This window comes from Diorhabda sublineata, chromosome 11 (assembly GCF_026230105.1).
Source record: "Diorhabda sublineata isolate icDioSubl1.1 chromosome 11, icDioSubl1.1, whole genome shotgun sequence".
In the NCBI taxonomy this organism is placed as follows: Eukaryota; Metazoa; Arthropoda; class Insecta; order Coleoptera; family Chrysomelidae; genus Diorhabda; species Diorhabda sublineata.
Genome location: NC_079484.1, coordinates 5,581,041 through 5,604,632, shown reverse-complemented (window position 1 = coordinate 5,604,632; position 23,592 = coordinate 5,581,041). Strand labels below are relative to the sequence as shown.

Genomic DNA, 23,592 nt, shown 5'->3' with positions numbered 1-23,592 from the left:
TTTAAGGTGTTGATTGTTATCAAAGGACATATCAAACTAAAAACATTATAAAGATTAGAAATCAAACGGCCCAAGTATATTTGAATTGACAGCCAAAATTGACAGAAATTTATACAATTAGACATAAGAAAGCTTTATTGTATGTGACAATTCCATACTCAATGTTGTAACCTTTCTAAATTAATCTCTTTTGGTTGCTGACGAGGTAGCAAGGAAAATATGTGAAATTGAAGGGAAAATACAAGGTTAAGTGATCGGTAGAGCGTTGGTTTAATCGTTTTACTACTGTAAATTTGATACTTGAAGATCGTTTGAACTCAGGTCGTCCACCTACCTACGAAGTAGTAACAAACTAACCTAGTACCAGCACTTACCGATTATTGAACTCACTTGGATTCCCTTCTATAAAAGCTGAAACTAATTAACTGAGATTCAAGCAAAACGTCGAGTAGAGGTGTGTAAACAATTCCTTGCTCTGCCGAAAGATTATCTTTTTAATATAAACAGTTACTTTCGAGGTATTTATTAGACAGTTGATGTGATAGAAGTATTTGATGGTATTGAACTCTTTCCACACCTAAAATTTAGTCCGGATCTTGCACCATCACATGTTGCGAGTAAAAAATTTCTATCCCAAAGAGATGTTGAAAATGCAGGCAACAATTTTTTTGCATCTAAGCCCAAAGAATAGATTGAAGATCTCAAAGACACGTTGGGCTAGAACCATCGAATACGATGGGCTATACTTTGATTATTAAATGACAAAGTGAACTTGGAAATTTATAATTACAGCTTTATTCATATTACTAATATATTCACATATATTTTAGTGTTTTATGTCAGCTGAAATTTGGTCATCAGGATTTCTCGTAATAGATTTAACCTTCAACGAAAGAGAATTTCAAACGGATATAATACTTTGAAATAACCACCAATGTTGGTCAAATATAAGTGTAATTTCTTTATTTAAATATTAGTTTCCTCAGAATATAAGGTACCGAAAATACAGAGACGTTTTAGATACTAAAAGAAATTAGGAATTAATCCTGATATATTGTGAGCAAATACAACTGAAAGTTTATCAAAATATTTTCAAAATAGTTTCATGTATTCAAATATAAATCAGTCTAATTATTTTTTCTTAGGGCATAAGAAAGAATATTATGTTTCGCAGTTTTTCACAACTATAGTTTCTATCATATTTCAGTCATTTTATCGCTAAAATAAATGGAAAATTTTAACACAATTTACTCGCTAACTCAATTGAAAACTCTCAAAGAATTTGAGCTGCCGTGATACCAATTTCATAAGCAGCTTATATTAACACAAATACAAAAAACGAAAACATAATCAACTCATTAGCTCAGTAACCTTTTCGGTCCTTGACACATGTAGAGCTTAATATAATTATAGCAATAAATGAGTGCTACTTGTCCATACGTTTCAGCCTATCGTTGTAGAAATTGATACCGGACGGCTCCAACTAATCAAAATGCAATTACAAGAAATCCCTACAATGTCCTGTGCAAAGACAAATCTTGACGATTTGATGGTTACCATTGATGTGCGTTTCCCTCTCTTTGTGTCAAAAACGGTGTGATGTGGAAAGAAATGTTTTAGACATAGTTGTAGAGAAAATGAAATATTTGCAAAAAAACAATTTTTGTACCCCATTACCGTAAACAGACATGAAGTTTTATGATAAAATTTTTAGAATGTAATACGATGACCGTTTTTCAACCTCCGACAGGGTATAAATAAAAGACAAGTTCATATAAAACAATAATTTTATTACCAAAAGATTGGTACACTTACAAAGAAAGTTGCCCTCAAAGAGCAGACCTTGAAACTTTTGGAAATTCCGTAGACAAAGCAATAATGGTGAATCTGCGGTTTTCTTTACCCATTCTGTCAACTCGTTGAACCAGCTCATCTGAAACGACATCTTTAAACTTTCGACAGCATTCACGCACAACACTATCATTCATGAAGTTTTCCTCATACTTCAGTCTGTAGAAAACGAATCAAACTTCGCAATTCACACTTCGCGGGAGCATCAATAATGGCGTAAATATTTACGTGGCTGTAACACAACGCCGACTGACGCCGCCATTAGCTATGATTCACAGATAAAAACCATAATAATATTTCACGAATTGTAAATGAAAACGTTTTAAGCAAATATAAAATACAACTCTGCTTCACCAACCTTTGTTTAATCAAGCATAATATTTGACTAAAACTTAAAAATCTAAGAAACATTCGAAATAATATTTAGTTGTAGTTTTACAAGCTGAGTGATCAAAATGACCGTTCAAATCGTAGTATCTTTAGTAATTTTTATCTACGTTACGTGTATGGTATCATCTAAAAAAATACAAACACAAAATAATCAATCTAATGTGGTTTGTGGCGGTGTGTTCACTGAGATCAGTTTTTTTCTGCAATCACCAAATTACCCTCAAGAATATCCACCAAACCTTAATTGTATTTATTTAATTGAAGGACAAGATTGCCCCACCTACTACGAATTTGATTTTATTGATTTTCGGTTGGAAAATTCCGTAGGATGTGTCAAAGACAGATTATTAATCGAAAATCAAGACGCATTGTGTGGTAAAAAGAGTAATAAGGGTTATTTCAAGAGTAATGGGTCGTTGAACGTGGAATTCCTTACTAACAATAATACAAGCGACAGGGGATTTAAGATTTTTGTAACGAGGAAACCCTGCGAGAGTAGTAAAAAAGAGGCAAACACGAACAAAACAACACACATGGTGAGTTCACAAGAAATAATAAATGATTTATGCAAGTAGTGTGTGATTTGTTAGCATCAGTTAGTTTAACTGAACTTGGTTGAAGTGAGTCCTCTCTCATGGTCTCTTAGAGAGACGTCTTTGAATGAGACGCCATCAGTTAGTATCCCGTTTATTATCAAATCAAAACAAAAACTGAATATTCGTATTATTATGAAAGCAGAATGAGCTTTACCTCATTCTAAAATAGAGATCATAAATCACAACTTCCAGTTATTCTCTTTATAAGACACGCTAGACTTTTACTTCCTGAAATTCTTTTGTTTGAATCATTCATAAAGAACGAACGTTATCTATGAACTGAGGATCTTTGTTTAAGGCTCACTGCCACGTGTTATGAGGAACTACAACTTAAATGCTTAATCTAGCAAAATTCATTAGAAACAGCAATCAGATGATTCAAGATACAAATGAATTGGAGTCCCAATACTTAAATTGCTATAAAAAATATGTTTACTATGACTGAAAGTACCGCTTCCGGATAAAAAAGTTAAAAATTATTAATAACTAATCAAGAAATAGGATCTGGTTCAAGAATACAAAAAAACCATTATGTCATATCATCATAATTGTACCGTTCAATCGCTTGATCTTTTTGTTAAAGTTTTTGTCTTCCTTGTCAGCTTTCTATATTCGTGTCTGTTTTTGCATTTTGCTTTCCAGTCTATTATTTCCAGGATTCTGGTATCTTCTTCAATTTGATTTCTTCAGGTATTCCTTGGTCTTCCTCCGCCTCTTCGCCATAGAGGTCCATTGTGTTATCCTCCTAACCATTTCTGTAGGTTTCCTTCTTATGTATCCTGTCCAATTTAGTCTTTGTGTTTTTATATACCTTATTAGACGTATTAGTTCTAGATAAATGAACGAGGATACAGCTTCAAATATATATTACTGTGTCCATTTCTCTTTCGTCTTGTTTCACTACCTTCATATATTTGGTATTTTCTTGATTTATTCTATCAATAGCGTCAATAATTCATATTCCATATTCTATTATATTAGACTTGCTATTAAGAAAATGTATTGAGAAGAAAATAAATAAAAAAGTTCTTGTCCCTCCCTACTCCTATTTTTTAGCTATGCTTCACAATTTTTTACCGCATCAAAATACTTTTTGTGTGTGGTAATTACTAAATACAACAAATTTATCATTTTATAGACAGTGTCCAGAACAATAAGGACTGCAAAACCATTTCAACCTTTTTATTCAGAAATACCAAAATTTGAAGAAAACAACATACAATACTGTTGGAATATCTTCGATTTTAGAAGATTTTTAATAAATTTTCCGTACAATTTGAAATGCAGAAGAGAAAATAGACAGGAGGATACGTGGAACAACTGTATTGAGTTAAATCAACACCGTGGATATTTTAGAAGTCCAGGTTATCCATTCTTTTATCCCAAAATACTAAACATGTGCTTCAGGTAATGAACTATTGTTGATATCTGATCATATTTACACAAATAGCTTTGTAAATAAGTAAATTAAGGAAATATGACCAACCATGCTTGCCTATTTTGAGCTTTCAAATACCAAGTAGTTCCCACGTATTAAAATGAATTATCCTGCCACATCTGTAGCGTCGCCACGCACTCGTGGATTCTCTTAGTCTGAATACAACATTTTTTACGTCCAGCTTGAGTTGAACCACACGTCAGCCTCATCTCCTATTTATCATATATATCAATTCGACACAACAAAAAAATGAAAAACATGTTTATTGGCATTGAATAATACTTGTTTGGAAAGCATAAACTTCCCTCTATTTTTCGACATAATCTTAGTCGTAGAAACCTGCCGCGCAGCTCTTCATCTGTTGTGAATTTGACCCTCCCAAGTGTTTCTTCAATTCAAGGAAGAGATGATAATCACAGGGGCCCAAGTCTGGGATGTAAGGGAGGTGTAAAATAGTTTTCATTCAAATCAGTACGTCACACCCATATACTTTTTCCCATACAACTCACCAAATTGGAAATGAATTGAAGCTCAATCTTTCACGTCTACCAGAGTACGCAGTTTCTTACTAAGCTGGAATATCTGGAACCGTTGGTGATATTTATACTAAATACAGTGTTTAAACCACTACTACACCAACACTCATGATTACACTGTATAGCGCGCGTTTCGATCACCAAGTTATCTTCTTCAGAGATTGAAAGTGAACATTTTACCTCAGTCTCTGAAGACGATACCTTGGTTAACGAAACGCGCGTCAGGCAGTGTAATTATGACTGTTGGTGTAAACAGTGTAACTAACCAAAAAGTATAGAAAATAATTGTAATCAAATGATTGGATATCTACCCTATACAACATGTAATAAAAATATTTTTATTTCCCAGATTTAGAAAACAACCTGGATATTGTGCTATAAGACTTTATATGAACGATTTTCAATTACAAAGTAGTTACGAATGTCAAAAAGATTATGTCTTACTGGAGAATCAACACAGATATTGCGGTAGAAGCCTCTTGAGACAATATAGTAAGTGCAGTAGCTTAGGTTTTCGACCAGTGCTTCTTAAATAATATAGAAATAATTCGAATCTTCTTGTAGTTTGAGTTCTATGGTTTGCTATGGTATTCGATAAGACCTAGCAATAATTATGGTATACAGAAAACAATTAAACAAACGTTATTTGAAATAAATTTACACTATTACAATAATTATATAGTTTCCTTTTATTTATTCTTGAGTTTTGTGTTACACATTTGATATATGCGTCAAATTTCTCTTAAAATTTCAGTAACTTTTGATTTGACATCTAAAAATTATGAAGATTTGAGATTTGTAACGGATTTATTTTTCTGCGGACGTGGATTCTGTGGTAGTTATGAACAACTTCCATGCCAACAACCTACTGTGCCAATAAATCTAACAACCACGACCGTACCACCGTCGCCAACTCCTAATGTAATAGGATGTGATAGATACATCTCGGATCAATCGTTTACTTTGGAAATGAATCAAAATAAAGCGAATTGTATATTCGAGATTAAAAAATTCACGAAGGTTAGTTTTACACATATTATTTGGAAATATAAGTACTTTATAGTTATCTGCATGATGGTTAGTTATTTCTTCAAAACTACTTTCGATTCTGGTTTAATTTCAAAAGAAGTGAATTCGGGCGAAAAGAAATATAAAAATCAATGATCCTTCTACTACTTCCCGACCCACCTAGACCTGCCTGAACTATTGCTACTGTTATTCTGATGCCAGAAGAACGCTCATTGTTCCTGGCGTTTCCTTTATAGCCTCGCGTTATTTTGGGACTAAATTCGCATCTAGAATTGTACCTCTCTTAGCATGTAATTATATACAATGCATTGCTATCAAACCAGAATATCAATAGATTGGCTAAGTGAAATGGAAAAGTGTGTTATCCAAATTTGATTGAGAAAACTATTTTTTCTAGAGTGCTTGCAAAGTGGATTTCCATTTTGAAAAGTTCGACCTATTCTGTGGTTCAGAATCTTTATTGATGAATAATATAACATTATGTGGACATTTGACTGACAGAAAAAGTGAGTATTTATTTAGAAATATCCCATTAATTCTTGGAATATTGTGGACACTGAATAATTTAATCACTAATATCTACTATAACTAAGAATTTGAAGAATACTTTATATACAATAATGGAGCAACAAGAGTTTAGTCAATAGATATTTGAACACTAAGTTTCAAGTTTGGATAGCCTCAATTACTTCAGAAATAACCCACAGCGCCTTTATGTAGTTTGGTTCATAATATAAAATTTGAAATGAATTACCTTGTATTATATTGCTTTCACGATCCTGACGAAATGCTCAATGTTATTCAAATAATATTCCCTATACTTAATTACCATAATTTCTGCGCTGCTACATTTACAGTGCAGTAATATCTGACAACACCGTAAATGTCACCATAATATCTGTCTTATTATAAAATCTTATGAAGTAACATCAACTCAAAAGTTGTAACCATAATGTTCTGTTTCAGTTTTAGATAAAACTGAATACTTCCTATTGTTGTCAATGTACATAAACAGGTCCATTCATTCATCCATTCATTCATTCATTCATTCCATTATTTCAATTTATAATTATATTGTCATGGATGTCATGCCATCTATTATGATTTTCTATAACAACCCTAATATTCGCGTCGGTAACAGACAGTCTACTTCTTTATATAGATGTAAAGGAAACTGCGTAAATATATATTGAGGTTATAGATTTACTTGATAGATGGTGATATATTCTAAACTTTCATTTAATTAAAGAATATGAAGATAACCAGATAAATTTGGTTGTAAGCTAATTTGGAATATCTCATACAATCGTAGCGGAACGATCTGTAATGTTGATAAAATTATTTTTTCATATTTTATTACTTAAAAGAACTAAACGTGGAATGCTACTGCTCGTAACTTAATGATACCGAATTTATAATTATTATTTATCAATAATCGGAGTTATTGGTAATGTAATAAATAAATAATAAGGGTCGGAATTAAGACAAATAAAAGCTTGAGAAACATATTATTTTAATGATGTTTGTACTATAAATATTTTTATTTTTTTTTTTCAATACAAAAATTTACATTTTAAATCAAGAATAAGATGAAATTGAAATTAAAATACGAATTAGTCCGAGACAAAAAATTTTATAAATAACCATGAAGGGATATTGATCTAGAGGCTTTATCTTAAATTAACTTTTTTGGTTACACCTTAAGTTGTTGATTAACATCTAATGTTTAATCTTTGAATTGTGATTTTTTTCAATATAATGAATTTCACTTAAAAAAAATGCATTTACAATTAAATATCTTCAACTTGTTATTAATAACTAATAGTAATTCAGCTTTAATCTGGGTAAAGCTGGTAAGCATTTAGTGAAGAATCCATTTTTGGTACTAACATCATCATTGTAAATCTTTGTAATGATCTAAATTTTCCAGTTTCTGTCAATTTTGATGAGTATTATGGAATAGTAACCGTAGTATATAGAAGCAACCTTTTAAATAAGTATAGTGATTTCAAATTCAAGATAACTGGACAGCAAGTAACTGATGACTGCCTCAGTAAGTATTAAATCAACTTTTCACGAATGTTCCTAATTATTTTCCATAAATAGATTGTTTCAATGATTACATTACATTGTAAGAACATAAAAGATTCAATCACTAGACACTCAAATTCTACAAAACAGTCCATGACAAAGCATTAAATATAAAAACAAATAAGTGTTCGCAAAAAATCAGCATTTATGTGAAGAAATTCAAGCTTTAAGTAATATCTTCAGTTTGGAAGACAAACTGTATTCTAGGTTTGAGCTTTTTTGGATGTAATTTGATTACCTCAATTGTTGATTTGTTAATCATAATTTCAGATTATATGCAGTTTCAATATTTTCAAAATTTTTGTTTCTCAAGTTCCAGAGCCACCAGCACAGCTCACATCATTTAAAAGATTCAACTGAATTGGATCACTTGGTCAAATATAACGAAAATATTAATATTTAACTAATATAATGTAATAAAAGTTTATTTTGTATAATAATAGAATTCAAAATTCACATTTAAAAGATTTCTATTATTCTAACCTAAAAATATACTTTCAAACCCTAATCAGAAACTTCCTTCAGTCCTTACCTCTTATTATGATAAAAGTTTTAGTCATGAGATCATTAATTGCATCATCATAATATAATAAAATATCTCAGCAATAATAAAATAATTCTTTCTATTGTAATATCGAATTTTCAGTCGTGAATAATTTTTTTTTATTTTATCTTATACTAACTCTGTTTTTTCATCAGTTTATCACTACATTCTGTTATCATTTTGTAATCAGACACGAAGTTTTAGAGGGAAGTTTATTCTTTAAACCCATCGTTTCACAAGGATATAACATACATTGATATTATGGATGGGGAAAAAATTGAAAAATATTTCTAAAGACGTTTTCATTCATGTACTAGGTGTTTATCATTTACATGTATACGATAAACAACATACTGAATACACTGTTAACACCACCACTACACCAACACTCACCTTCAGTCTCTGAAGACGTAAACTTGGTTATCGAAACGCGCGACAGACAGTGTAATTGTGAGTGTTGGTATAGTGGTGGTGTATACGGGTCCTCAGTATGAATATCGCTAACGGTTCCAGAAATTTCAGCTTAGTAATGATAAGTAAACGTTTGATAACCTTCCAGAAAAGCGCTGGTGTAGACATTTTTGACTCAAGCATTATTGTAAGTTTCAACGACTTGCGTTATACAAAATAATGTAGTAAACATAACCTAAATATTAATACTAACGTGGTATCACCCTTATTTAACGCATTCCGACGCACACTTTTCATATACGCAGATTAGGCTCGTTCTTCGTAGCTGCAATGGAACTGTACTGAAGTGAATTAGTGCAGAGAGCAATGGAGAAATTGTTGATTGTTGTATTTGAGGTTATTTGATGTGATTCAGGCCTTGTAGTATTAACAATAATGGAAAATTATTTAGTACTTTTTGATATTATACATTCGTCCGATGACTAAGATGTAGTGCCACCGTTTCCAGATTACAGTTATTGTACTGTCATGCACTAGAATGGCTGAACTGACTCTACACCCAGTGCAAGCAGTACAGTGAACTAGTTCTCTTGCACTGCTACTATAAACAGCACAACTGCCGACACTAGCGCTGGCTCTGCTACAAAGAACACTTTAGTGTACACTTTCTGAACTAGTTCTGCCAGTGCAGCTACCAAGAACAAACCTATTGTTCTCTTTTTCTCTATCTTATATGATTGACATTAATCAGCTGATTATTGTAAGGTTCATAGAATTTATTACTCGCCTTGTTTCCTTTCGATTCTTTAATTGCAATACCAAATAGCAAATATGTATCAGCTATAATGCATCTTAGCATCTGGATGTAGCTGCGTTAAATTCTTCCGAAGATTTATTCTATCATTAAAATGTATATTTATTGTTTACATAGTTTGGTGCGTATCCATAGACTTTATTTTAGTTTCCGAATAGTTGCTTGGATACCAATGATTAGCTTTTACATCAGGACTGCGATTGATTTGACAATAAAATTTTAAGTTTACGTGATAGGTGACGTTAAGGTGACCAAATCCTTTTTTCAAAGTTATTTATTTCAATTAAAAAACAACGCGATATTAAGTCGTGAAATTACTTTTCCCTTGCTTGAAAACATTTGAGTTCACTTTAAACAATTTAAATAAACCATTGGAAGTAATGACTTCAAAATATAATAGCTGTCATTTGTAGTGATCTTCACATATAAAATCAGGAGATATTGATACATACTAATTACAAAACAACGTATTCCTAGTGTCACTCTGTAATGAGACAAACTGTATATCAACTTAATTGTACACATAAAACTCAACAAAAAATGTTACGACAGGGGTTTAATGACCTTGCATGATGAATGTTTTATAAAAAGGTCTAAATGCCTATAAAATGAATTAACTTTTAACGCACACACTCGGAAGCAACATAAAAATGACTATAACCCAACATCAGCGACGGTCCAAGGGTCACAATTTAAATCTAATTAATGATAATATAATCAATGCTAATTTCAATTTTGATAAAAAATTCATATATTTAGTGCCTTTTTAGCTTATCTGAATATTTTTTAATGCAATAGCAATTACCTTGCTATTTTCTGAGGACGCAATTTTATTTTTCCAAGGGTGGTCAAGGAAAGCTTAACTACAAATTTGTGGGGTTCCACCCCTTGTACCCCGGCCGCAATCTTAATTAAAGGGGCGAAAAGCTATTTTTGACGATATCTCGCGAACTATTGTCCCTACAAAAATTCGTAAAAACATAAATTTTGGCAAATCGCTTTGCCTACAATTTTGTTCATGACTTTTTTGCTATTAACGGCGAATTTAAAAAGCTAAGAGCAAAAAAGTGCACAAATTTTATCAACAATTTCTTTTTTCGCTCCATAACTTTTGATTTTTTCATTTTTCAATAAAATTACCTCAGAACAATCTTTTAGATCGTTCTTTGAAGATTAATTTTATGTGTGGATTTTTTGAATTCCACTCATTCTTGTAGCTAATAGAGCGCTCCAAAAGTGCCTCCAAATATTTAGCAATTTACTAGATGAACGTCTACCGTTTACTGACCTTTTTTGTTCGTGTGAAAATTATTCCCTTTTGGGAAGTTACTGAAAGTAGTCTAATATCTTATTAGTAGGAAAATTAACGTTCAATAACCTTTGTAGAAACCAAAACTACGAGAATGGAATAAGTAATCGACTTGATAATAATAATGAAAGGAAATTTATGCCCAGAGGTTACGAGTAAATACAAACCAATGAAAAATAATAACTTTCTAACACCTGCATTAAATTAGCATACATTTTATGTGTAAGTACCAAAATTGAGTAACAAATTTTTCCGCAAAACTCTTTTTCTTAATCAAAACAAAAACAATTATACAAATTTTCACACCAACGATTCTAAATATATATTTAAGAAATGCAATTATGTATACCAGTATCTGCAACAAAAGTGCATTTGGCTCTCATTTCCATGGAAAACATCTAAAAAAAAATAAAAATCATTGCACTTTATTCTATGTGCTATTTCTACTTTTGAATTACATTTTTCTGTTGAGAAAGGAATCAGTACACTATAGTATTATCATATTATCACGAATCAATTAATTTATTTTTCAAAATGCCGTTTGTTATAAAAATACTAAACATCACATTACATTTTAGAATTTTGGGTTTTCTGACAATAGAATGTTATTGGATATTGGTCAATTTTCAAGAACATAAGTCATTCAAATTTTTTTCTGTTGATGTGTATTAAGAAAAAGTTATGAATACCATTTCAAAATGTGTTTTCCATTAACAAATAAATTAGTTTCGAGGCAAGGTGATAAAATTCATGAAGATTGAAAAGGCATATGTAGAATTGGACTCAATTATTGATCTGTTACAATTATGATCATTGTGCTTTGGTTTTGCTTTAGTTCAACATGTACGTAGAGAAATCTTTGAATTATTGGCTTGATATAGTAAATAGATTGTCCGAGACAAGTAGCAACAAGCTTAACACAAAATTTCAACATGCTGCTTCAACCTATTTTATTATAATAGATCTCGAACTACCACAGAGTCAAATTGTTTTGAGAGTGTCTCAAATTGATTTTCACGATGTTATAAAATTTAAGATTAAAGTTGTTTCACAAGGGACAAGAAAATTACCACGTTTGAGAAATCCTTTGGTGGTAACCACTCCACACATTAAATTAGTGGAAGAAATTGTGACCAGCGCCTGAAAACAAACGAAATTTCAACACAGACCGTATTTCTAAAACAAGTTCTCTAAGGATCCTAGATGCGCATTTAAATTTGACAGCACAGTGCAAAAGTAACGTCGAGTAGAATGTTGTGAGCGGTTTTTACAGCTCTGCCGCAATTGTGATGGGTGATGAAACTATAGTCTTTTACCATGACCCAACAATCAGAAGAGATTCCATGGAGTGACATCGGTAAAGAAAGAAAGCCTGTGGCAAAAGAATGAAGCACCAAAAAAAATATTTTGATACTGCAAGGGTATCCTTTTCATTAACTTTATAAATATAACCGTGAATGCGGGATACTACTCTGACTTACTAAGGCAATAGAATCAAAAATTATCGAAAAAAGACACGGAAAAATCAGTCAAGGTGTTCATTTGCTTAATGACTATACTCTAGTTTACACTGCTTCGATTTCCATGGTTGCTGTACACGAATGAGGCTTCATAGAGATTGAACAGTCACCTTATAGCCCTGATGATACCCCGTTTGACTGATTTTGCAATGCTGAAGGCCAAGAATCAAACAGGTGGTGTACAAACATTTTAATTTTAAAAATGGATCATATTCTTGTAGTGACTTTAGTCAGACTTTCTGAAAAGAGTCTGCGAATAAAGGGAGAATATATTGAAAAATAATCCGATCCTTTTTTATTTATGATTTCTCTTTCTATGTTAAACATAAAGTACATAAACTAAAGTACAACGATCATAAAAATAACAGATTAATCATTGAATTTTCAAAATTCCTTCATCCTTCCGTCTTGATGAATTTTATAGCTTTGCCACTAAACTAATGCACATAAAAAAATTCGTTTCAAATAGGTGAGCTTCGCGTTGCAGTCCAATACACCTTCTATAATTTCATATTGTAAATCATATTGTACCTGAGCTATGATTTTGAGTGAGTCGCGCGTACCGACAATTATTGTAGCAACTGCTTTTCGTAAAGGTCACTTGACATGATGCAATACAACGTGCAATGCAATACAAGACGCAACCATTATCCATTAACAACCAATTTTTCTATGTTTTCTCATCCAATTCTCCAGTTAAACTGACCATCGGACTCCAAAAATAAGAAAGCAGCATATATAGTTATTGCCAGTGATGCACTGACCACTTTTTTCTTGTTTATTTCACCTAGTTTTGTTATTTTCATTTTCAAACTGCTCCCAAAATATTGAATAAAGTTTGAGCTTTGGAAATTTTTTCACTTCTACTTATAGAATCTTGATTAGTGGCAACCATAATGCAATGGCAAGTGACATAATCGTCTTTGTAATATTTTGATCTTGCAAAGAATTGCATGCAATATCTTGCATGTTGTCTTGCATTATGGTCGGCCTTAAACAGAATGGTGAATGGTAAGTTCAACGAAACGATATTCTTAACAACTAGCAATTGTTTTGTCCATAGAAATTCAATGATGTTCACGTAAGAATTATTTATTTTTATTTTATTTATTTATATATTTTTTCACATGTAAACTATTATTTCTGCTTCTCGATGTACTTTGCCTACTAGTAAAAAATATCTTAATGTTCGGTTAAATCTTTTCTAAGATTTAATCCCATAATACTCATAAAAGAAAAACAAAACGTGACTGGTCATGTGACACATACTAATCGACCTTGAAGTTCCTAAAAGGGCTTCTCTTTTTACTAGACAGGTAGTTTTCCGATAAATACTGAACAGTTTTCAATAAATCTGAGTCTGTAATTGTGAATTTCCATGAGATTTTTTACTCAATATTAGTTTAGGTAAGTATATAAATAATTTTTGTGAACTGAACTTTTCTTAGAATCAATTTTGGATTTTTAAAATAAAATATAACGGACCACATGTCAAATTTTTAAACAACTAATAATATGTCCATCGGATATTATAAAGTATCGGTAAATAACTGATTGATGTGTTAGATTGTAGACGCTTAAATTCAAATATTTGATCGGCCACCCACAGGGTTCGCTTTGGGGTTCAAAAACGAATATTTTAGAAGTATGTGTTAAAAAAAGAGTCAATAGACATCTGAAGATGATAAAAGAATAATTTAGAAGTTTACTGATGTAAGATTTCTAGTTATTTTGAGGACTAATGTGATATCTTTCACACTAATCAAAAAAGTATACCAAAGAATAATTTGTTATTCTAGTTGACATTATAAAATCTTTAGCATCGTTTCAATTATTATTTTTATTACTGTAATACTACAAAGTATGAATTTTCTATGGGTAATTTTTAACTTGAAAATTAATGTTCATTACTTCCATTTATTATATTTTCAGTTACCGTGTTCCTAAGCAAATATTTTCTAGGAAGTATTGAAAAATACTTGAGTGATGTGAATCATTTAATTTTTTTAAGAGAAATTCTCAGACTAATGTATCACTATTATTGTTTTGTTTTATTTTGAGTATATTATTCGCAAAAATACGTCACCAGATCTAATTCGCAACTCATCACTGACCTGCTAACGAATACTCTAATACATCACGTGACTTATGACAATTACCGCATGTTAAACACTATACTTTATCTACGACTAAATACGAAGATGAAAAATTTGATCTATAAGTATTTATATTTTAGATTTTAATAAAGTTAATTTATAAATATGTGGGACTGAAATAAGCAGGTTAAGGTGTTTTTAAACTGTATATTTTATTTGCAATTTAATTCTTTTTGAAATCATCAGCGTTTCCCTCAGTTACAGTAGTTGATCAGCAGCCTCCATGGTGTTTCAGTTATATTCCCTTCAGTATTTACTCTTGTAGGTATCAAAGTCTTATTATTAGTGATTTTTTCAATTTTGAAAATTAAATCAGTTGTAATGTATAGGTGGGACAAAGAATTGGATATTTCTTATCTATCTATGGTATTAAAATTTTGTTTATTTTACTGACCATGACAATAGTTCAATCTTCCCAATCTGTAATTACAGAATACAACATGCTGCATGACAAGCATCATTGCCAACTAAAATAAATTATGTGATTGACTAGGAGATGGACACGATTGAATTATTATGAAATATTTCTTTGAAATTTTTCCAGTTTTTAATTTCGTAAAAGTTTTAACCATTTCAGTTTTGTTGCTCTATATTGATTCCATTATTGAGTGTGTTTTTCAGCATAGATAGTCCATAGAGGCACGATCTTCTATAAATAGTGCAAGCTCGCTAAAATAGCCCAAAAATACATTTTCCGCAAACCATAACAAAATGTTCTTACTCAAAACCAATTGTTGACATTTTTGTAAACACATTCATATTTGTTTTTATATTTCCCGGCAATACATTTTGTGTGGTTAATTTACCCTCACCAGGTTTGTGAGGGTCTTCAACCTCACCACCGAGAAGCCCAAGTAAAGGAGAAAATACTGGTATTAAATAATATAAAAACAATAATTGATTATTACATATAACAATAAATGCTTTTATAAGCTATGTAGCAAACAATTCAAATCAAATTAATCTTCTCGCGTTTTCTCGGTGAGACGGAAGATCAGTTTACCATCAGTATCTGAAGATGATAACTTGGTTATCGAAACGTGTGTCAGACAGTGTAATTGTCAGTGTTGCTGTAGTGGTAGTGTAAACAGTGTGTCCAGCACCAAATCCTCAATAGCAGAAGACGATTTGAGTTGTTCAATATGTTTGGCTTCTCTGAAAGCCGGCTTTGCTGCAGAGAAGCCTTTAAAAAATTAGTTTCTATTTAGAAAAACTACTTATGCTATACAGTTATAACTGGAAGGGATAGAAGGCATGTTTCGAAAAACTTGATGCACGGCTATTGAATTTTATGAGTAATAACTTCTGGAGTTCCTTAATAAAATGATTTTATGAATTTCGGATCTAAGATTGTTTTATTTCTTTCTTTGAGTTGTTGTAAAATGAAGGAGCTTGCGTCAAAGTCTCTGCACAGATTTCCTTGAAAGGTTAGGTGCCTTGAAAGGGACTTGATTTGATTCATGGAAGCGGCAAAGCAAAAAACGACAGAGCTGCTAAGCCCCCTCACCAAAGAAGACTTCCAGCACTGTTTCGACCAATTAAAAAAACGTATGGAAAATTGTATGGCAAGGGGAGGGAAGTATCTTTAATATACGGCAGTAGCTAATCTCTGATTCTCACTACTAAATAAATCTCTATCAGCACAAAATTTAGAATAATTATTATGGACGTTTGTATCAGATTTATAGATAAAAACCTGCATTTTCGTATTGATTGCATGAAAACTAATGAAATCATATTATTTCCAGTGAGTAAGCGGTCATTCAACTATCGAATATTATTTCAAATGAATTTTACGAATTTGAATTGCTGCAATAATCGTCAATTTGAAGTAATATTAGATAATAGTTCACTGACTCTATGATTCATAAATCATTTTTAAGAGCAATTGTCCGACAAATGAATCACTGTTACTTTTTTTTGTACATTCGTAAAAAAACTACGTAGGTAGATAAATGTTTGGGATAATTATTCTGAATTCATAACTGTTTGTTAATGTGAGACTTACAAAAAAAAAATCATGTTAAAAGCCCCCAATTGGGTTACTGGACTATAATAATAAAATGACGCTCCTTAATTATATGTTTATAATTATTATTAAACTATATTGGAGACGTAGGAGTTTTTTGTTAAATATTTAAGAGAAAATATGGAGCTTCCATTCTTAGATTGGTCAATGGTTAAAAAAAATTATGCGAACTTTCGAGTACGGATCGACATTTAAATGAAAGTTTTAGTTTAATGTAAAAATTAAGTATTATAGTATGACAGCTGTCAGGTTTATATTAAGGGTAAGGTAGGGTAAGAAAAAATTGCTATACAATGTGACTCATTCTTCATATATTTCGAAATATTGTCGTAGTACTAACAATGCTTTTAACCCTAGAAAATTAATTACGCCAAATCGATAATGAGTTTCGAAAAAATTGCCGTAAATTTTGATTGTGCTTCAGAGGGCGAGAAAAAAGACCAAATTGAGATTGATAAAGTTTCTTCTTTGGTACAAAACTAAGACAAATCAAGAAGTTTAGGCGTATAAGATCAGATACCAGATTCTTCGGCACAGAGCCCTCATGAATTGATTAATATATCATCGTATCATGTACAACAATGCATTAGATCCTTTTCGTCTTTTATTAGAGATGATAAAATCTGAAAATAATGTATCTGCCATTCGGGATCCAATAGATGGTATTGAGGTTGAAGCTTTTATCAAATTCAGCAATGAAGCATTTCGTACTTCTTCAAACAGGCCTGTGTGATTCGATTATAAGAATTTCGAACTGGTACCTAGATCTAGTTTGACATATGATTATCCTAGCGTAAAAAACGACAAATTTGATATGTGATCCAAAGTACTTTGTTCTAATTTCAAATAAGTTCGATATTTGTAATTGTGAAGGAAATTAGTCTTTTTTTCAATAAACCCTTTTTGGACACTGTGGGTTGGGGTTAGTAATTAGCATTGAAAAATAGAGACCGATTTTTTTCATTCAAGTTCCAAGTAGTAACGGCCATTTGAATTAACAACATGAAGCCCCATTCCAAATTATTGCCACTGTGACCTTGTGAGCCCGGAAGACAACTTTATAACCGATATTACACAACTTAGTTTTCCGAATTTTATTAAATTCTTCTATTGTATACTTAAAATGATTTCTGTGAAAATCCATATGTTTTCAGCAGATTTCTGCCCAAGGAACAAATTAAGTTTAATGAACTTTTTGTTGACATTTTTTTCCACTTTTATCTCGCTGACTACCGTTTACTATGAATAAATTTGTTGTACTGCCATTTTAAACAATGAGTAATATTGATTATTTTATTTAAAGTATGCAGCTCATTTGCATATCATTTGCTTCAAAACATAATTATATTTATAAACACGAATTAGTCTCATAGATTAACCCGACCTCGTTTATCTCAACCAACAATTTTAACTGTTTTACTACATATAATATTAGAATTTATAGTCGGCGAGTTTTTCTATAATTTTTTAACATCGCCTATTATCGGTACCGTTAACTCTCAGAATTTTTTATATTTACTAAACAATATCACGAATTGAACAAAATATAAGACAGTGTTATAGGAGGACACCCCAAAATAACCGAATCTTTTACAGTAATCTACAGTAACCTCAATCTGCTCAAATAAGAGAGATCCAGCTCGTTTGGGTACCCGGTCAGACGGGCAACAAAGGCGACGAGGCGGACTCACTCACCAGATAAGGATCTGCGAACTCACCGATAGGCCCAGAATCCATCCTTGGTGTAGCTAAAAGTATTATGGGACAAGCAAAAGCACTAATCCGGCTAGTGGCTAGTTTTTTAACGCTCATCCAAGACGCCATCTTCACATCATGGGTATCACGGACGATCCGAAGTGCCGTTGTGCATGAAGAAGGATAAAACTATAGACCGCGTCATCTGTGAGTGCCAAGAACTGAAATGAGCGCGGTTTAAGCCTCACAACTTGCCTAATGACATCAAAGGGCTCAAGCCAAAGCGTCTGATTCGGTAACGTGAATTATGAAGCGTGTTATCGTATAATCACTGTAATCTAGGAGAACCGAAAATAAATGTCTTTTCTGCGCCTGTCGATATTTAGCAATGAATTATCAGTTTTTTATATATTACGAAATCTTGTTTAAGACATTTTAAAGTTAGTTTAAGGTGGCCAAATACAAGAAAAGGTTAGTATCGCAAAAATTGTGTGCAATAGACGTTCGTACGTAGATGTCAAATATGGTTTTCTAGGTTTCGATAAATTCGATAATTTTCTTCTCTTTAACTCTTATCGATCAGGCAGATCAACTACATTATATGACAAAATGCTATTGTAATAGCAGAAATAAATTTAAACATATCTAACCAAATTTGATCGATCATCCAAGAACACTTGCAGTTGATTGGAAAAATAAACGCAGCAGGTGTTTGGGTCCATTACATTCAACGTATTGCTTCAAACGTACTATAAAGAAGAGTCGTAGAAAACAGTGGCTGTGTCCTAATTACTAATCATGAAACCTTACATATTACCCTCTTCTGGAGACGTTAAAAAAATAAAGAATATCAGTTATTATGGAAATTCGATGCAATTAAGAACTTATCAAAGAAACTATTAACTACTTTGTACTTTCGCCAGATGCATAAAAAGTATCTTCGCAATTTGTAGAACCTTCACCCAAATTTAACTTCCTATTCCTCACATTATTTAAGGAAACAATTATTATTATGCGGATCAATAACACGGAAATACATTCAGGTACTGAGTATATTTCATTATGATCTTGAGAACCACACATCTCAGCTTTAAATTTTCGCGTGGGTCTATTAGCAACACATAAATATCCTTGATGTGGAATTACTTAACACAATCAAACCATTTAGTCGCACAGATAAAAGTTGATAAACAGTCGTAGCTCCAGGAGCGTAGTTAGTTCGATATTAATCATGGTTTCAATACAAAATATTAGAATATCGACTGAAACTATATAACGAATCTACTAGTAATTTAATCCTTCTAAATTTCCCCAGATAATACGGAGAGAATTGGTAATTTCATAGAATTAATTGAACTTATTCGTATATAAGTTCGAGCCCATTATAAAAGTACATTTGAATAGTATCTTCAATAAAGAAAATATCAGAAACCATTACTTAGTGGAAGATACTCAAAATGAGTATCACCAATTTATGCTAAACAACGTAGTATCAAAAATAAGAATAAAGATATGGAAGAGCAAATACTTTGCCTTCATTTTGGGAACTTAAAACTGCTGAAATTGAAGAACACTTTGTTGAGTTTGTTGATACAACCACCGAAGAGGGTTCGACCGACTACTTACTAAAGGAACTTTCAAAGATCGATCTGAATTTAGTCAATTGCACGTGACATAGCTATGTGAATGGATCAAATATGCGTGGGGTATTGGCACTTTTGATACCGATTATACACGTTTTAACTGTCATAAATACTAGTTATACAAACAGATCAAAAGTATAAAGGCAAGCATTAGTCAAAGATATAAAAAAATCAACAATACCATAAGTAAAAATCTAATAAGATGAGTAAAGTGTATTCACAGCTACGATCTGAAAAATTATAGTACTCTAGAGAAACTTAAAATGCATAATTTTGATTTTGATTCGAAATTTTGTGGGGGAGAACCCCCTAATATCACCTTGCCTAGGGCCCACAGCACAACCGCCACTGCTGAAGAAGATTCAAAAATAAAACCAAATCTAATTATACTCATTCGTTTAACTGGAAAGATGTGGTCATTGAAGAAATATATTACAGCGAAGATTGATGTTCTAAAGCTAGAAATTTATTGGAAAAACCTACACAACATATTTATATACCTGTTTCGATTGAACTTCATCCTATTGAGTTTATTGGCTCAATATTAAGAGAGTGGAAACGTTTTGAAGCAGAATTGATAAATTCTATGTATTTCCAAAATTTATTTTCAAGTGAGTGTAAGTGCAAAAAACAACTGGCAATTATAGAAAGTACAAGAAAGTATTCAATCAAATGTTGTTTCTAAAAAATTCATCGTAGTTAATGCTAAAATTGGAAAATCTGTTAATACAAAATATGTACTAAACCTAAACTGTGATTACCGAACGGCCCTGTATTATCTACTTATTAATCAAGAAATTCTGCTTTTTTTCAAAGTTTATTATACATCGTCGCAAAGGTCACGTATAGTATCATCATAATATCAAAGGACCCGACAAACTAAACCTTTTATTGGGTCCGTGATCTCTAGATGAAAATAATTGAAAATCAAGGGTCAAGAAACTCGGTGGGATTGTCTACCGAAAACTGATCTAATTTAATATTACCTGGCTAATCCGATTCTGACCAATTCTTTTGAAAAATCAACGGCAACGACCTTGAAGGTCCTTAACTCTCTAAATGATTCATTTTTTGTTGTCTTGTACTAACCTGTCTTTAATGCCTTCCCTCACGCCAACTTGTAAGAATGAGGCGTGGGAAGTCTACAATCTTTTCGACGAAAAATATGCAGCTGCTTTGTGCTCGACAATCAAGCGATATATTTGAAAATTCAGGGTTTTTTTTGTTTCTATGCAATCATCTGCTGCATTTTCGCAAGGGGATGGCTGATATTTTGAGCATCAAAAATATTATTAAAAAGAGCAGCTGTCTGAAATACTTATATTCGACGAAGCAGATATATATATATATATATATATATATATATATATATATATATATATATATATATATATATATATATAAATATTTATTTACTTTTAAAATCACTCGAAATGGAATAAGACAAAGTAGTACGTTATGAATGTCTCTAAATAAACTTCCATCTTATTCTGTAGGGCTATGATTCCTCTATAATCTTCTTCTTCTTCTTCTTCTTCTTCTTCTTCTTCTTCTTCTTCTTCTTCTTTGTCTACAATTGGCAAGGTTCATTTCGATACAAATTTTAGTTTCTTACTTCTTGATATATCTGAAGAAAAACATCAAGTTAATATCGCGTTTATATTGAAAAAAAATATAATTCATTCGATTTACTACCGGATAAAACTTCGAGTTGGTGGATGCAAACAACATCTGCTGAATAGCATGGGATGCTACGATACAAATATGGGAACTGAACTTGTTTTCCATTTAACTCCTTTTAAAGTTAAAAAAAATCACAATGTTTCCTATAATGTCGGTAAAAGTTGTTTTAATATTAGAATATATTGGTTTAAATAATTGCTCAGAATGAGGATTGTTTTCGTGTAAGTAGACTGTAATTATACTGAATGCTCACTTTTTAAATCTCAATTGTAATCAAAAGACAAATAATAAAAGGTACAAAAGTTCTTAAACATGATCAAATATTAGCGTATTATATGTTAATGTTCTCTGCGTTGGCAAGGATCGACACTCGACTGTTGCTACATTCCAGCGAACAGTTTTAGTCCAAATTTATCCACACTAAACAAGAATATTAAACAATAAATTATGAGTTAAGAGGAAAACTAAATTAAAACATAATTTATAACATAAAAATCGAATTAATAATGAGAAAATTAATGTCACTACTATAAAAGCGTGGGGTGCTTTCTATGGCATTTTTAAATTAACTTTGCGTTTTGTAGCCAATAGATCTGAGTGATTCCTACTTTGGGTAATATCCGAATATTTCTTTCGATTACTAAAAATTGTGCACTGAGTAGAACTTTCTTCTTCATTATTCCCTTTTTTCTTAGTTAAGCTGGAAATGGTTTTCTACGATAAGATCGACGGTAGTTTTCCTCGGTGGGTCTCTTAGATTGATGCATTCACTGCAAATAACTCGTTAATATCAGATACATTTATCGACAAGTTCGAAAATGGTGATGTAGATGTTGTGGTTATAATTCCGTCACGTAAATTGGATAATCAACAAATGCGTTAAAACAGTTTATTAGTTTGAAACGCAAAAAATTCGTTGCCTATTCAATCCAAAATAACATGGACCAAGCGATAACTAGCCATAGAGAAAACAGATATTACATTGTTCCAAATTTTCATATCAATTTTGTCAAATTTTTACTTGGTTATGAGGTAAAAGCTAGATATCTGAAAAAATATATAGAGTTTAGATGTAGTTGTCAAAAAGTGACATTCTGAACATATTTATAGAGCTGAATATAGCACTTTCAACCATTTATAAAACAATGAGTGAATGTGAACAAGGATTACCATGTTTAAACCTTCTGAAAATTAGGCGGCTTAAAGCTTTGACCAATGCCCAGTCAAATAGATTGGTGGAATATGCAAAAGACAAATAAGAAACATCAACTCGAAGATTGGCTTGCCGATTTTCATTTCAGAACTAAAGGGAGACGAAACATCAAAAATGGACGAAATATCCAAAGATACTAAGATCAGATGCGCAGAATTCCGATGTTCTGCCGTCTATTAAGAGGTCACTTCACAAAGAATAGAGTTGAGATCGTGCATGACAAAAAATATTTCAGCTTATCACATTCAGAAATTGAAGGCAATAGTCTGGTGTTCCAGGCAGTCTTGCAAAATTGGTCGATTTTATTAATGACGAAATAATGTTTTGACCAGATCTGGCTTCCTGTAATTACGATAGAATAACTAGATTGGTTGGAAGAAGTCTCAGAATTGCAAAATGATGAGTCAGTTCAAACTTTATTTAATATAATTTCCATCTTTATATTTAGTTGTGGATTTAGTGCTGTAAATAATTTACTGGTAAAATAAAAAATCTAAGACAACGTGAAGACTTGAGACTGAAGCTAACTGATTGCTTATTAAAACCTATTTTAATTTACGTAACTTCAGTAAACATTAAATTTTATATGTGGGGCATGGTACGGAAAATGTTGTTATACCGAGAGAAGATAATCCCCCAAATGT

General features: G+C 31.7%; 1 protein-coding gene across 1 annotated transcript; it reads left to right on the top strand.

The window, feature by feature from the left end:
• Positions 1–2,306: 2,306 nt before the first annotated feature.
• LOC130450427 (tolloid-like protein 1) lies at positions 2,307–8,307 on the top strand. The gene is made up of 7 exons (XM_056788799.1): positions 2,307–2,777; positions 3,976–4,244; positions 5,161–5,303; positions 5,566–5,831; positions 6,238–6,346; positions 7,771–7,893; positions 8,245–8,307. Exons 1-7 carry the CDS (start codon positions 2,307–2,309, stop codon positions 8,289–8,291), a joined length of 1,428 nt encoding a protein of 475 aa, XP_056644777.1. The 3' UTR covers positions 8,292–8,307.
• Positions 8,308–23,592: the final 15,285 nt, after the last annotated feature.

Coding starts and splice junctions, on each gene's coding strand:
- LOC130450427 (XM_056788799.1), top strand. CDS start 2,307: ATGACCGTTCAAATCGTAGTATCTTTAGTAATTTTTATCTACGTTACG. Junction 4,245..5,160: donor ATACTAAACATGTGCTTCAG/GTAATGAACTAT, acceptor TTTATTTCCCAG/ATTTAGAAAACAACCTGGAT. Junction 6,347..7,770: donor ACATTTGACTGACAGAAAAA/GTGAGTATTTAT, acceptor TAAATTTTCCAG/TTTCTGTCAATTTTGATGAG.